The sequence below is a fragment of the Phycodurus eques genome, chromosome 18 (genome assembly GCF_024500275.1).
Source record: "Phycodurus eques isolate BA_2022a chromosome 18, UOR_Pequ_1.1, whole genome shotgun sequence".
NCBI classification, from domain to species: Eukaryota; Metazoa; Chordata; class Actinopteri; order Syngnathiformes; family Syngnathidae; genus Phycodurus; species Phycodurus eques.
The window spans coordinates 3,915,100-3,930,830 of record NC_084542.1 but is presented as its reverse complement, the minus strand read 5'-3'; the positions used below and the strand labels follow the sequence as shown (position 1 = coordinate 3,930,830).

The 15,731-nt window shown below is 44.1% G+C and overlaps 1 protein-coding gene across 3 annotated transcripts in view; it reads left to right on the top strand.

Moving 5' to 3' along the window:
- The window catches only part of LOC133417054 (kinesin-like protein KIF13B), a 65,466-nt gene that overhangs the window by 47,905 nt on the left and 1,830 nt on the right, over positions 1–15,731 (top strand). For 2 of the 3 annotated variants that reach the window (XM_061704512.1, XM_061704511.1), the window contains 4 exons: positions 3,832–3,925; positions 4,092–4,174; positions 13,205–13,267; positions 14,384–15,617. In XM_061704512.1, the coding sequence (XP_061560496.1) occupies positions 3,832–3,925; positions 4,092–4,174; positions 13,205–13,267; positions 14,384–15,617 (1,474 nt within the window). Of the gene's footprint in view, positions 1–3,831; positions 3,926–4,091; positions 4,175–7,566; positions 7,738–13,204; positions 13,268–14,383; positions 15,618–15,731 lie in introns of those variants that run through there. The other variant, XM_061704513.1, reaches the window with a different exon arrangement.

Below are 15,731 nucleotides of genomic sequence, written 5' to 3'. Positions count from 1 at the left end.
ATTGTATAATCAATGTGATTGCTAATGATAACCACCATTTTGCACAATACAAATAAAGGGAAGCGACGTGAAGTCACGTAAATTGAAGGTGAATCGAGGAAGAGTGCAGGCAAAGAGAGTGTGGGGACAGGGAAGGAATTCATCAGCTGTGGGACATGTTTACACAGTGTAGCATATATTGGTTTTGGATAAAACGTAATTAATTTAGGAGAAAAAAATACGCCGGAAGCGACGCCAGCGTTGCTTGATTTTACGTTTAACGTTATAATCAAACTATTTCTGTCTCGTAAAAGGGCACCACATCTCTTTTTAGATGTGTAAAATGTAGGAAAAAGGGATGAAAAACCTTGATCAGTCTCTTCTAGAAGGCGGCTACATTTATGAAATATAAGTTCTCGATTACAGAGGTTTATGTTTGTAACTCAAAACACACACAAAACACAAGTGGAATTTTATAGAACATATATATATATATATATATATATTAAGGCAAACTACAGGGAAACAATACAGGGAGATCTAACTACAAAAAGGAAACATGAATAATGGCAATAGAAAGAAACTAGGCATACAAAAAGGGAGACAACACAAATGGAGATCAGTTTCCCTTGCCCGGATGCAGGTCACCGGGGCCCACCTCTGGAGCCAGGCCTGGAGGTGGGGCTCGAAGGCTAGTGCCAGGTGGCCGGACCTGCACCCATGGGGCCCAGCCGGGCACTTGGCACCAGGACACCCTAGGTCACAGTTTGATGATCGACTTTGTGGTCATGTCATCAGACTTGCGACCGCATGTCGTGGACACTAGGGTAAAGAGAGGGGTGGAGCCGTCAACTGATCACCACCTAGTGGTGAGTTGGCTCCGATGGTGGGGGAAGATGCTGGTCCGACCTGGCAGGCCCAAACGTATTGTGATGGTTTGCTGGGAACGTCTGGCAGAATCCCCTGTCAGAAGGCGTTTCAACTCCCACCTCCAGCAGAACCTCACCCACAAAATTCTGGTCAACCATCCAGCGTCTCAGGTGGGGGAAGCAGTGCACCATCAATACTTTGTACAGTGGGGATGAGGCGCTGCTGACCTGGACTCGGGACGTTGTGAGTCGGTGGGGAGAATACTTCGAAGACCTCCTCAATTCCACCAACACACAATCCTATGAGGAACCAGAGTCTGGGTTCTCTCAGGCGGGCTCTCCTATCTCTGGGGCTGAGGTCACCGATGTGGTTAAAAAGCTCCTCGGTGGCAAGGCCCCAGGGGTAGATGAGATTTGCCCAGAGTTCCTAAAGGCTCTGGATGTTGTGGGGCTGTCCTGGGTGACACCTCTCTACAACATAGCATGGACATCGGGGACAGTGCCTCTGGATTGGCAGACTGGGGTGTTGGGGGACCGGAGGGTGTGCTCCAACTACAGGGGGATCACACTTTTCAGCCTTCCTGGTAAGGTCTATTCAGCGGTGGTGGAGAGGTGGGTCCGTCAGGAAGTTGAATCCCAGGAGGAGCAGTGTGATTTTCGCCCTGGCCGTGGAACAGTGGACCACCTCTACATCCTCGGTAGGGTTCTCGAGGTTGCATGGGCGTTCGACCAACCGGTCTACATGTGTTTTGTGGACTTTGAGAAGGTGTTTGACCGTGTCCTGTGGGGGGTGCTTCGGGAGTATGGGGTGCCGAACCCCCTGATATGGGCTGTTCGGTCCCTGTACAACCAGTGTCAGAGTTTGGTCCGCATTGCCGGCAGTAAGTCGGACTTGTTTACGGTGAGGGTTGGACTCGCCAAGGCTGCCCTTTGTCACCGATTCTGTTCATTACTTTTATGGACAGAATTTCTAGGCGCAGCCGAGGCATAGAAGGAGTCCGGTTTGGTGGCCTCAGTGTTGCATCTTTCCTTTTTGCAGATGATATGGATGTGTTGGCTTCATAAAGCCGTGATCTCCAACTCTCACTGGAGCAGTTCGCAGCCGAGTGTTAACCGGCTGGAACGAGAATCAGCACCTCAAAATCTGAGTCCATGGTCCTCAGTCGGAAAAGGATGTGTGTGCCCTCTCCGGGTCGGGATGAGATCCTGCGCCAAGTGGAGGAGTTCAAATATCTTAGGGTCTTGTTCACGAGTGAGGGAAGAATGGAACGGACGATTGACAGGCAGATCGGTGCAGCGTCCGCAGTGATGTGAACTTTGTATCGGTCCATTGTGGTGAAGAAGGAGCTAAGCCGAAAGGCAAAGCTCTCAATTTACCGGTCGATCTACGTTACTACCCTCACCTATGGTCACGAGCTGTGGGTCGAAAGAACAAGATCCCGGATACAAGCAGCTGAAATTAGTTTCCTCCGCAGGGTATCCGGGCTCTCCCTTAGAGAGAAGGTGAGAAGATCAGTCATCCAGGAGGGGCTCAGTGTAGAGCCGCTGCTCCTCTGCATTGAGAGAAGCCAGATGAGGTGGCTTGGGCGTCTGTTTAGGATGCCTCCTGGACGCCTCCCTGGTGATGTGTTCCGGGCACATCCCACCGGGAGGAGACCCCGGGGACGACCCACGACACGCTGGAGAGATTACGTCTCTTGGCTTGCCTGGGAATGCCTCGGGATCCCCTCGGAAGAGCTGGATGGAGTGGCTGGGGAGAGGGAAGTCTGGGCTTCCCTGCTAAAGCTATTGCCCCCGCGACCCAACCTCGGATAAGCGGAAGAAAATGGATGGATGGATGAACTCGGAAGATAAGTTGAGCTCTGTGGTCTCTTAAATGTAAATTGATTCTAAAGGTTGGACTTGACATTTTTTAAAATAATCATGCCATTTGTATTTATAACATTTAAGCCACTTAACATGTTACATTAAAAAAAAAACATTGTCTTCAGTGGGGGTTGGACTTCAACTTTTAAAGTCGCAGACTAATCACTGATGTAATTTTGTTTCTGTACAGTACTATAATTTAAAACAAAAATCACAGCAGGAGGGGAGAATGCTTTACAGTGATCTATATTCACCGACAGCTCATACACTGAATTTATGCCGAATATACGTTACAGCGCAAGATAAATTTACATGGGCCTGAGTGAAAGGTCGTTTACTGTTGCGTGACGGTATTTCCAGCCAGAGAAATATCCTCTTGCTTGGTGTGCTTGCTGCTGGAACAGTCCCCACTCTCCTTCTACTTGGATAGTACAGGCCGAAATGTTTTTCGAAATCCTGCCCGAGTCTGGTTTATTTTTCCCCCTGTAGTGCTTCTCACTTACTGACTAAAGCTGCGTACAGTGGGTACGGTACTCTTTAGATAGTCCCTTTGACCTCATGATTCTTATATAGACAGGTGTGTGGCTTTCCTAGTCAAGTCCAATCAGTACAATCAAACACAGCTGGACTCCAATGAAGGTGTAGAACCATCTCAAGGATGATCAAAAGAAATGGACAGCACCCGAGTTAAGTATATGTGTCACAGCAAAGGGTCTGAATACTTATGGCTGTGTGATATTTCAGTTTTTCTTTTTCAATAAATCTGCAAAAATTTACACAATTCCATTTTTTTTCTGTCAATACGGGGTGTTGTGTGTACATTGAGGGGAAAAAAATACCGTAAATGGTTTTAGCAAATGGCTGCAGAGTGAAAGATTTAAGGGGTCTGAATACTTTCCGTACCCACTGTATGCAGATATAGAAGATATGAATCAATTACACTGACAAACTAATTTCTATCAAAAAGTCAAGTCAAAACCACGTGATTACGACGAGTCGTCACGCTGTAAACGTTGACTAGTCAACTAGGCTGTACAACCCCTATCTTCAGTAGTGGTTGTTTAAAGCCACAGATGACATGCTCTTTCTTGTGTGTTGTGTGTGCGTGTGTGTACAGGGTTGGGAGAGTCATCAGGACCTCTCTGCTGCTGCTACTCAGACCAGGCGCACGATGCCCAGCTCCATATCGCACAGCTTGTACCCAGACACAGGTGCGACTTAGTAGATTAGCATTGCCTAATTGCTTTTTGTGATGCCAAAGTTATCCTTCATTCTTTCTTCCATTCATCACCTCTTCTCCACCTACTTTTTGTTCTCTTTTCTGCAATTCTCTGCAAAACACATTCTGAGGCTCTGCTGTATCTTCTCTTCCTCCAGTGAAGGCTGTGCCTCACCTCCTGAAGTCGCTGCTTTCTGCTGGCAAAGAAGATAGTGGAGACCAGGTGCCTGTCCATCAGCAGGTAGTCGCTTCAGCTCAGGATTTATTTTACTCTTTGATCAAGGATTTCAAGTTTATCACCAGATTCTGAATTTAAAATGGACATAGTATGGAAAATGTACTTTTAATTTTTTTTTATTTATTGCTCCTATACAGATATTTACTGAAGTGCGTGTGTGTGTCTGTGTGTGTGTGTGTGTGTGTGTGTATACATACACACACACATAGTGGGACAAAAAAGTATTTAGTCAGCCACCAATTGTGCAAATTCTCCCACTTAAACAAATTAGAGAGGCCTGTCATTTTCATCATAGGTATACCTCACCTATGAGAGACAAAATGAGAAAAATAAAATCCAGAAAATCACATTGTCTGATTTTTCAATAATTAATTTGCAAATTATGGTGGAAAATAAGTATTTGGTCACCTACAAACAAGCAAGATTTCTGGCTCTTACAGACCTGTAACTACTTCTTTAAGAGGCTCCTCTGTCCTCCACTCATTACCTGTATTAATGGCACCTGGTTGAACTCGATATCAACATAAAATATACCTGTCCACAACCTCTAACAGTCACACTGCCAACTCCATGATGGCCAAGACCAAAGAGCTGTCAAAGGACACCAGAAAAAAAATTGTAGACCTGAACCAGGCTGGGAAGACTGAATCTGCAATAGGTAAGCAGCTTGGTGTGAAGAAATCAACTGTGGGACCAATTATTAGATTATTAAATGGAAGACATGCAAGACCACTGATAATCTCCCTCGATCTGGGGCTCCACACAAGATCTCACCCCATGGGGTCAAAATTAGAATCAGCTTTATTTGGCAAGTATGTCAAAAACACACAAGGGATTTGTCTCCGGTTGGACCCGCTCTAGTACGACAACAGACAGTCAATTGTCAGAGAATACTTTTGAGACATAAAGACATTGAAAAAACAGTCACTGCGCAGTAAAAGGTTGCTGGTAATGCCGATACAATTTTATTTTTATTTTTTGACTCCTCTAGCAATTAGAGCAGTTTGAAAGACTAATCGAGCAATAGTCAGGTGCAATCACCATTCTGCAACGCGCGCCAAGACTTCAAGAAATGTATGCAGTTGAAAGTAAATAGTGCGATAATCTGGGACAATGTCGATTGTGCAAATGTTGCAGATACTACTCAGTCGATTGTGCAAATGGCGCAGATGCTACTCAGGCACATGAGTGGGCCAGTATTGGTCAACAACAGAAATGCAAATAGTGCAGCGGGGCGAGACTACTACACTGAGTGCATGAGTAATGTATAATTGGCCCGACAGAAATGTTGACAACAAACTCAAGACAGAAAATTGGCAGCATGTTGCAATGGAAATGAAAGTTAACTGTTTAAGCAGTTAATTACAAGAGGGAAGAAGCTGTTGGAACGTTTGCTCGTTTTAGTTTGCATTGTTCTGTAGCGCCTACCTGAGGGAAGGAGATGGAAGAGCTGGTCACAAGAACGGTGAGCAAAAATCCCAGAACCACACGGTGGGGACCTAGTGAATGACCTGCAGAGAGCTGGGACCAAAGTAACAAAGGCTACCATCAGTAACGCACTACGCCACCAGTGACTCAAATCCTGCAGTGCCAGACGTGTGTCCCCCTGCTTAAACCAGTACATGTCCATGCCCGTCTGAAGTTTGCTAGAGAGCATTTGGATTATCCAGAAGAGGATTGGAAGAATGGCATATGGTCAGTTGAAACCAAAATAGAAATTTTTAGTAAAAACTCAACCTGTCCTGTTTGGAGGAGAAAGAATGCTGAGTTGCATCCAAAGAACACCATACCTACTGTGAAGCATGGGGTTGGAAACATCATGCTGTCAGGCTGTTTTTCTGCAAAGGGACCAGGACGACTGATTCGTGTAAAGCAGTGTTCCCCAACCTTCTTTGCACCGCGGACCGGTTAGGAGTCAGCATTTTTCTCACTGACCGGCTGTGGTGGCGTGCGTGTGTATATATTGATATATATTGAGATATATATATATATATATATATATATATATATATATATATATATATATATATATATATATATATATACATACACACACACACACACACACACACACACACACACACACACACACACGTGCTTGCCTTGCTTCTGCTTACTCCTTTGCTGTCCGTGGCACGTCCACTGTGGGCGCGATGCAGGAGTGGGGGCCGGAGTTATTGTAGGCAGCCAGACCAGACTGCAGTTCCAGAGCTGCTCAATGAGAGTAGACTTTTAACTCCGTAAAAGTAGTTCTGCCTGTGTCGAGCAGCAACCTACGACTGTATCTGTATCAGAGCGGACTTGGTGCGTGAGAGTTAACTGTTGCGATAAACCCCTATTTTAAGTAGGACTCCTTATATAGTGTTATTTCGATCGAACGTTTCGATCGAAAGAACAAATCTTTTCAGTAAACGTAATGAGCTGAATTAGTTTATGAAATGATTTAGTTCTTTGAGCTCTGCCGTCGTTAGCCAGCCCGGTCGGACCGGAAACAGAAGCGTTCGAGCCGACTGGGAACAGAAACGGAAGCGTTCTGTGCAGTCTCGACGTATCAATTGAGACACGCTGCTGTTGCGGCGGAGAAGATCCAGTCAATTTTCAAAATAAAACACATTGACACGCGAATTGCAATACAACAGAAATTATATAAATTGGTCATTCTTTCTCTGCGGCCCAGTAACAAATGCTTCACGGCCCGGTACCAGGCCCGGCACCAGGCCCGCCGACCGGTGGTTGGGGACCACTGGTGTAAAGGAAAGAATGAATGTGGCCATGTATCGTGAGATTTTGAGTGAAAATCTCCTTCCATCAGCAAGGGCATTGAAGATGAAACGTGGCTGGGTCTTTCAGCATGACAATGATCCCAAACACACCGCCCGGGCAACGAAGGAGTGGCTTCTTAAGAAGCATTTCAAGGTCCTAGAGTGGCCTAGCCAGTCTCCAGATTTCAACCCCATAGAAAACCTTTGGAGGGGGTTGAAAGTCTGTGTTGCCTAGGGACAGCCCCAAAACATCACTGCTCTAGAGGAAATCTGTATGGAGGAATGGGGCAAAATAGCAACAGTGTGTGAAAACCATGTGAAGACTTACAGAAAACGTTTGACCTTTGTCATTGCCAACAAAGGGTATATAGTATAACAAAGCATTGATATGAACTTTTGTTATTGACCAAATACTTATTTTCCACCAAAATTTGCTAATACATTCTTTAAAAATCAGACAATGTGATTTTCTGGATTTTATGTCTCATAGTGGGAGATCTTGCACAATTGTCATTTTCAGGTCTCTTCAGAGATGTACAATTGGGTTTAAGTCAGGGCTCTGGCTGGGCCATTCAAGAACAGTCACAGAGTTGTTCTGAAGCCACTCCTTCATTATTTTAAATGTGTGTGTAGGGTCACTGTCTTGTTGGAAGGTGAACCTTTGGCCCAGTCTGAGGTCCTGAGCACTCTGAAGAAGGTTTTTGTCCAGGATATTCCTGTACCTGGCCGCATTCATCTTTCCTTCAATTGCAACCAGTCGCCCTGTCCCTGCAGCTGACAAACACCCACACAGCATGATGCTGTCACCACCATGCCTCACTTTTGGGACTGTATTGAACAGGTGATGAGCAGTGCCTGGTTTTCTCCACACACACCACTTAGAACCTTTTGGCCTGAATTCTATCTTCGTCTCATCAGATCAGAGAATCTTATTACTCACCATCTTGGAGTCCTTCAGGTGTTTTTTACCAAACTCCATGCGGGCTTTCATGTGTCTTGCACTGAGGAGAGGCTTCCGTCAGACCACTCTGCCATAAAGCCCCGACTGGTGGAGGGCTGCAGTGATGGTTGACATTCTAGAACTTTCTCCCATCTCCTGACTGCATCTCTGGAGCTCAGCCACAGTGATCTTTGGGTTCTTCTTTACCTCTCTCACAAAGGCTCTTCTCCCCCGATTGCTAAGTTTGGCCGGACAGCCAGCTCTACGAAGGGTTCTGGTCGTCCCAAACGTCTTCCATTTAAGGATTATGGAGGCCACTGTGTTCTTATGAACCTTAAGTGCTGCAGCAGAATTTATTTATTTATTTTTTTGTAGCCTTGCCACAATTCTGTCTCTGAGCTCTTCAGGTAGTCCCTTTGACCTAATGATTCTTATATCGACAGGTGTGTGACTTTCCTAATCAAGTCCAATCAGTATAATCAAACACAGCTGCACTCCAATGAAGGTGTAGAGCCATCTCAAGGATGATCAGAAGAAATGGACAGCACCCGAGTTAAATATGAGTGTCACAGCAAAGGTTCTGAATACTTATGGCTGTGTGATATTTCATCCATCCATCCCATATTTGTCTCGCTTATGCTCACAAGGGCCGCGGCGTGCTGGAGCTTATCCCAGTTATCTCTGGGCACGAGGCGGGGTACACCCTGAACTGGTCGCCAGCCAATCGCAGGGCACATAAATATTCATATATTGAATATTCACTCGCACATTCACACCTACGGGCAATTTAGAATCTTCAGTTAACCTACCAAGAATGTTTTTGGGATGTAGGAGGAAACCGGAGTACCCGTAGAAAACGAACGGGAAGAACATGCAAACTCCACACAGGTGGGGCCAGGATTTGAACCCCCAGCATCAGAACTGTGACGCAGATGTGCAAACCAGTTGGTCACTGTGCCGTGTGATATTTCAGTTTTTCTATTTTTTAATAAATCTGCAAAAAATTCAACAATTCCATTTTTTTCTGTCAATATGGGGTCCTGTGAGCACATTCAGCAGGGGGGGGAGAACTTAAATAATTTTAGCAAATGGTTGCAATATAACAAAGGGTCTGAATACTTTCCATACCCACTGTCTGTGTGTGTATGTGCGTGTGTGTATATATATATAAATATATATATAATATAATATAAAAATATGGTCAGATCTGCATCGTAATTGACACCTCATCTTTATGGGGTTTCACTTTTCTCTTCATACTCTGGGCTGCTTAAAGAACAAGTAGCGACTCAATTAACTGCAATGCCCTAGCTACTTTCCAGGTCATCATAGTAATGAAAGCTGTCTTGGGCATTGGTCCCGCTGTAGGGGGAGTGGGGTATTCAGTGGCTCATTTGCATGTGTCAGGTTCACCCCCTCAAAACTGCCTAATATCAGAGGAAAGCTGTGGTGTAATTCTCAATCCCTGGTATTTTGATGTAAGCACATCATAGATATGATAAGACACCTTACCGCTGTTTTAAATTGTGAAAACTCTGCATTATGGCTACTTTAAAGACACACTTCTTTCATCAGCTGTCCATTCATTGGATACAAACATCACTTTAAGCAATCATTTTTTTCGCCAAAACAAATTGTCATTAAGTCATTTGCACGTTCTGCCTGCGTGGGTTTTCTCCGGGCACTCCGGTTTCCTCACACATTCCAAAAACATGCATGGTTGGTTAATTGACGACTCTAAATTGCCCGTAGGTGTGAATGTGAGTGCAAATGGTTTTTTGTTTATATGTGCCCTGCGATTGGCTGGCAACCAGTTCAGGGTGTACCCCGCCTCCTGCCCGATGATAGCTGGCATAGGTTCCAGCGCTCCCGCGACCCTTGTGAGGATAAGCGGCTCAGATAATGGATGGATGGATGGACATTTAAAATGCGACCACTACACTTTTGGTAATAATGAAAGTGACAAAAACTGCTCCAATGAAACACGCAGTCAACCTGACAAATGCAGTATGAGTCATGTATAACTTTGTTTTGTCAATTAGAGTTAGCTGTTTAGAAATTCAAAGTAGCACCACTTATAGTGCAAATGATTGCTGGGTTTCATAATGTGTTTTTTAATGTGCTGTTTGCGATGAAAGCCAAGATTGTTCCAAATACCCCCGCTGAGACAGGAACACACTGTGTAAAAGGAGCAGTAATTAGGAGCAGGTGAACCTTGTCATGCTTGTGCTATTGCGTCGCGAGAGCACAAAGCTCTTCACTGCAGTAAATACATGACAGCTCTCCAGTTGTCTGATTAGTGCCTTAAGCCAAGGTCTGTGGCTTCCCTCTGTGGCCCACAGATGGAAGCTAATCAAGGAAATCATGTGCTGTAGTGCAGTGGAAACTCTTGAGCAGGTTGTTACTGCATCGTTGGAGGCACCCATCACCAAAATCAGCACCTCGCCTGACCTGACAGATGATTACAAATCTTACAAAGATCAAAAACAAAAGCCTCCCGCATGCATTAAGATAATCATGTCGATCGTATCATGGGGCGGAATATAAATGTAATGTACTTGATTAATACATTGATGTCTAAGACAATATAATGGATAGATACAATTAGTCAATACAGTGCTATCTTGACTTAGAAGTTTAAATTGTTTACTGTATGACCAAGTTCGTAACACAATTTCAAGTCAATTTTCCTCATTGAAATGAATTGAAATGTCATTAAGCTGTTCCAGCCCCCCCCCCCCCCCCCCCCGTTTTTAGTCGGTTTTTAAATAAAGAAAAATAGCACTGTAATGTTAATGAAACACAAAACATAATAAAAGAGAATGTCAAGAATAGTGTATCAATTGAACATGAAAGAGAGTAACACATGGTGAATAAAAGGTTCAAAACAGGCTAAAAACACATGCGGCAATCATAGACAGTACCCCTACTAACCTTTTAAACAATGATATTGGGATGAATGAGGTGAGTTTTATAATTTGTTTGTAGAGTATTCCAGTCATTTGGGGCTGAAAATTGAAAGGACCGACTAAAAGTAGAGCAGACTTTGGGAATGAAGAGAATATAAAACTTCCAGAACAGAGTGTGGGGGTGGTAGTTTGTATGTTGAGCAGAAATAGAAGATAGCGTGGTCTTGCCAAAGAGTGTTTTAGAGATTAAAGGAGTGTAAACATGGACCTGATGCAAAAGAGTTAGACGGTTTAAAATGAATGCAATAGTGATGCTAAGTTGCCTATCTATGGCATTTTCCATTGTTCGCCTTAAGCTAGCAGATTTGTGTTAGGCTAGTGATGGCAGTGATCATATGTTGAAAGGACTTTAATGAACATTTACATTAACTATGTCACATTGTACAATTTGTTGTATATGTATTTATTTATATTTGCTTTTATTTCTTGTTTTACTCTGCTGTCTGCAGACAGGTTGGCATTGGCAAATGAGAATCTGAATCTTTTTTTTTTTTTTCAGATTGTCATTGTGTCTAGTGTTTAGATTTTTCAGGGGGGAAAATAATACATTTTGGAATAAGGCTGTTACAAAACAAAATGTGGAAAAACTGAAGCTCTGTGAATATTTTCCAGATGCACTTTAATAACTAATCCTAACCCTTTTTAAAATTACTCGACCTTAGTATGTTGACGGATATTATTTAGCCGTCATATGTCAAAGACTACAGCAGAACCTCACCATCTTTTAAAAAAGTCCTGTGACCAAAGATTGTTTCACCTTGTATCTGCCTCCAAAGCTAACACTAACTGTATGTAAATGTACATGTCAATAGCGTCACTCACATCCAACTCGATGTGCAACTGATCTCCCAAGTTGGCTGCCATGCCGAGCCGCAAACGTGAATGTGCGTAGAAAATGAAAGTGCGTAGTTGTGATGAAATAGTCACAGAAAATGTATATCCAGCTCCAACAAAATAGCAACGCTAGCATTCGCACCGTAAGCAAGCCGACATTAGCCACGGCTGCGGCGCTGGTAGCGTGACATATTTGTAATGGAGTGTTACGATGACACTAAATAGCTTTGGTTTGAAGTGATTTTTTTCGGGAATGTACAATCAATTAAGAACCAAAAAATAGGTGATACACTTACCTGTTGATCAGATTTCTGAATCCTCTCAGATGCCTGAAGTCCCTTTGCTTTGCTTCTGTTTGCTAGTCTTACTCAGTTGTTAGCAAACGAGGAATGGGCTTTTTTTCTTCTTCTCTTTATTCTTTCCCGAGGTAGATATTCCGCCATAGTTTCAATAAATCCCCTAAAGCGCAAGGTAACAGGTCAGCACGAGGGAACACATAAAAACCATAGAAAAGTAAAGTACATTTGGGAAGTTTGAGGGTTGCTTTTCCAGAGAATACTGATTGAAGTCCAAATTGTAGAACTTGAGAATCATTTGACTTTGGTTTGACTGTTTGTTCCGCTGTAATTCAAGGTGGCGTCTTGCATGTGTCAACATTCAGGTTGACTGTCGTGAGCCCCAGCAGGACAGGATACATTTGTTTCACCTGCTCTCTCCTGTTCATGTTGGTTGTGCTGCTGCTTTTTTAAGTTCTCATTTGCTACATGGAGAATGAAGCACATCGCTCAGCCATGCATGCATATGAATTCATTTATCAGCTTTTTTCCCTGCCTCATTGTGTAACTCATTGAGCCTAAAAAAAAAAAAAAAAAAAAAAAAAAAAGCAACGCTCCAGATTTGTGATTGAGATTTATCATGTTGTTCAATGACAACAAAAAAAAAAAGTGTTTAAAAGCAAATGGCACAATATTTCATCAGCTAACAGCTCCTGTCGAGCGGCGGCACAAGACTGGATAGGGATAAACGATTGAGTGCAATTATAATTACCCTGCCAAGGCTGCCATTATCCTGATTGTTTCACCGTGATTGTGTCTGAGGAATCTGATAAACAAATATTTGTCTCATATCACCAGCTTCACTGCTAATCACTACATTAAATACATGTTGTTTCTCTTTGTGAAACATGAATATACGGACCTCATGACATGGATGAAAAGTGCTGGCCTATAATATCATGAAACAGATGGGCCGGTTAGCTCCCGCTTTCATATTCTTTGAGGCAGTCTGGTTTCACTATCTGTCTTACAGATCACACACGAACGTTTCCCCACAGTCTCGATTTCTGTTTTACTGGCTCAACTGAAGCCTGAGTTGTGTGATTTCTTCACAGCGGTAAATCACACCTGCATGCACGTTGTAAAATGCACATGGGGAACACGTGCAGGTCGAGGGAGTTTAAATGATGATTCTACCGTGAGACCTGTTAGAAAACCCAAGTTGAGACTTGAAAAAAGCTCTTCTGTTTCAGAATGTGCCTCGTATCATTGTGCAGTCAGCCAGTGTTGAAGAGGGAATGAACACACGCCAGCAAGTAAGTTCTAGTCAAGATGTTCTCATATGATGCATCTATCAAGAATGTCCGTGCAATTTAGTCCCTTTGGGAATACTCAGCCATATGTTGTGTTTATGGATAACTCTGTCTTCACACCTTGCTAGAGTGCTGCACCTCTTGAGCTAGAGGATGTTGGGCTCTGACTCTTGCGCTAGACATGGCCTGCCGGTTCCAAAGCCCAAGCAAGTCCTGACAGATGTGCTGGCGCCACCCATTTCTCACAGTTACCGCACAATTGCAGCATCATCAAAGACTTAACAATTGAGCCGACCGAGCTCACAGGGGGCGGCATGTTGCTGACACAGATAGCACAAAGAGATTGATAGATAGCTGATGACATCCACTCCAGCGGCTGGTGTCATGTATAAAATCCTTTTCAAACAGCGACAATCGCGTTCAACAGAACAGAGTGGGAGAAGTGAGTCCCGGCTTTCCACTATCCCGTTTGCCACAGCCGCCATCCTACCTCTGATACGAGCTCAGAAAATTTGGGGATCAATTTTCCCTCACTATTCCGTATCAGGGCCTTCCAAATACAACAGTGGAAAAGACAGGAAGACCGCTTTGACGGGTTGTGTGAAACAGGCTGTCCGGGACATCCTTAGTATATTGAAAGTCCTGCCATACGACGTTTGAGGTCGTGCATGGCGTGCAGTGAGCTAGTTTAGAAGAATACGAAGGTACACGGCACAAGAAGGCACGCTCAGTTAAAGGGTTGTTTCAATGATAACTTCTTTTAAAAATGAAAGCCAAAATTGACAATTGTTTCTGGAGAGACAACAGCATTCCGGCACCTTCAAATGGGTCTCTGCTGTACTTGTTTTAAAATGACACCATTAATGTTTCCATGTAAAGGCTGAAAATGGATATCTGTGAAAATGGCAGACATGCGGAGTATGTTACGATCAAATCAATACTAATTCTTGCAAATGTTTACTAGCGTTGCATTACCTAGATGTGTACTATTCTAAACTCACTTATACTAGTGCATATGCAGATTGGGAGACCCTACGTTAATGCTTTCCAAGTAACCCATCTTAGATCTCCTTTCGTACTTTCAGCATCTCTAACAAGTTGTATGTGGTTATTCTGTAGGTTCCTATTCAGGGAATGAGCCCTCCTGACATCCAACAGGAGAGCCCCAGATCAGTGCCTCTCCCTCCACCAATCATCCCAGTGACCGAAGACTCCACCCAGAGCTCAATGAGTGAAGCGTCAAGTGGTGGTTACATTACGAGTATCTCCACGGCACCGCTTTCAGAGGTCTACATGCTCAGCTGGGACCTTCCTCCATCGTCCGGCTGCAGCGGTGAAAGCTGTGCAGCCGTGACAGATGAAGAAGCAAATAAAGTGACACCGATGCTCCCCTTGCAATCTGACATTGGTTCTGGATCTGAACCTCTGGAGACTTTGCAGGCAGCTGCGGCGAACACGGACGTGCTGCAGTCCAAACCAAATGACTATCCCTCTGATTTAAATCAGAGTCACCAGGAACCAGGTCCATCTCTTGTAGTACAGGAAGTAAAAGAGCCTGCTCCATGTGTAGAGTCCAATATTCCAACCAGGCCAGTGTATTTGGAGCGGGACTCGATGGAATCTGAACAATTAGACAGTGTGCTGCCAGGGACAAATTCGTTTTTAGTGCAAGAGCAACAACAAACAACACCAAAGACCTCTGTGAAGGATAGTGTTCAAATGGATATAAAAGAATCCACTAAAACGATTCATGAAGAAAAACAAGTATTGGAGAAGATTGAACACTCAAAACAAGACCAGACTAAGGAGGACTCTGAAGAGCCTGCTCTTGTCTCAACCCAAATATCCTCTGACTCGCCTCTAGTCCCATTGAAGGATTCTGATCCACTAGGTTGTTCGCAGGAACAATCCCATTTAAAGAGCTCCAGCTGTTCTCCCATCCCAGCTTCATCCAGTGATGAGGTCCACCTAGAAGCACCGCCTGATGCCTCTGCTGAGCCCAATGTCCAACGCTCCAAACCTCCTGCAGCAGCAGTCAACCCTTTCAAGATTCAGAAAGTCCAGTCATCAGACCTCAAGTCCTTCCAGCGTATACTCGGTGAACCGATGGGGGAATCTGGTCAGACCGAGACCGGCAGTTTTTCGAAATTGGACACCAATCTCACTGAGCCCTTGGAGCTTATTTTAGACTGTGAGGAAGGAGAGGCAACTGCTGCAGTCACTCTGCCTGACTGGATGAAAGAAGGCGAATTTGTCACCGTAGGGACCAATAAAAGAGGCACCGTGCGCTACTTAGGCCCGACAGACTTTGCAGAGGGCATGTGGGTGGGAGTTGAACTTGAGGTACCCGCAGGTGAGTTTTCTTTGTTTTTGCTTTAAAACCAGGGTTTCCCAACCTTTCTAACTATGTGGACCTGTTAGAATTCATCAAACCTCTGTAGGACAAGTGATGGAACAAGTGAGGGAA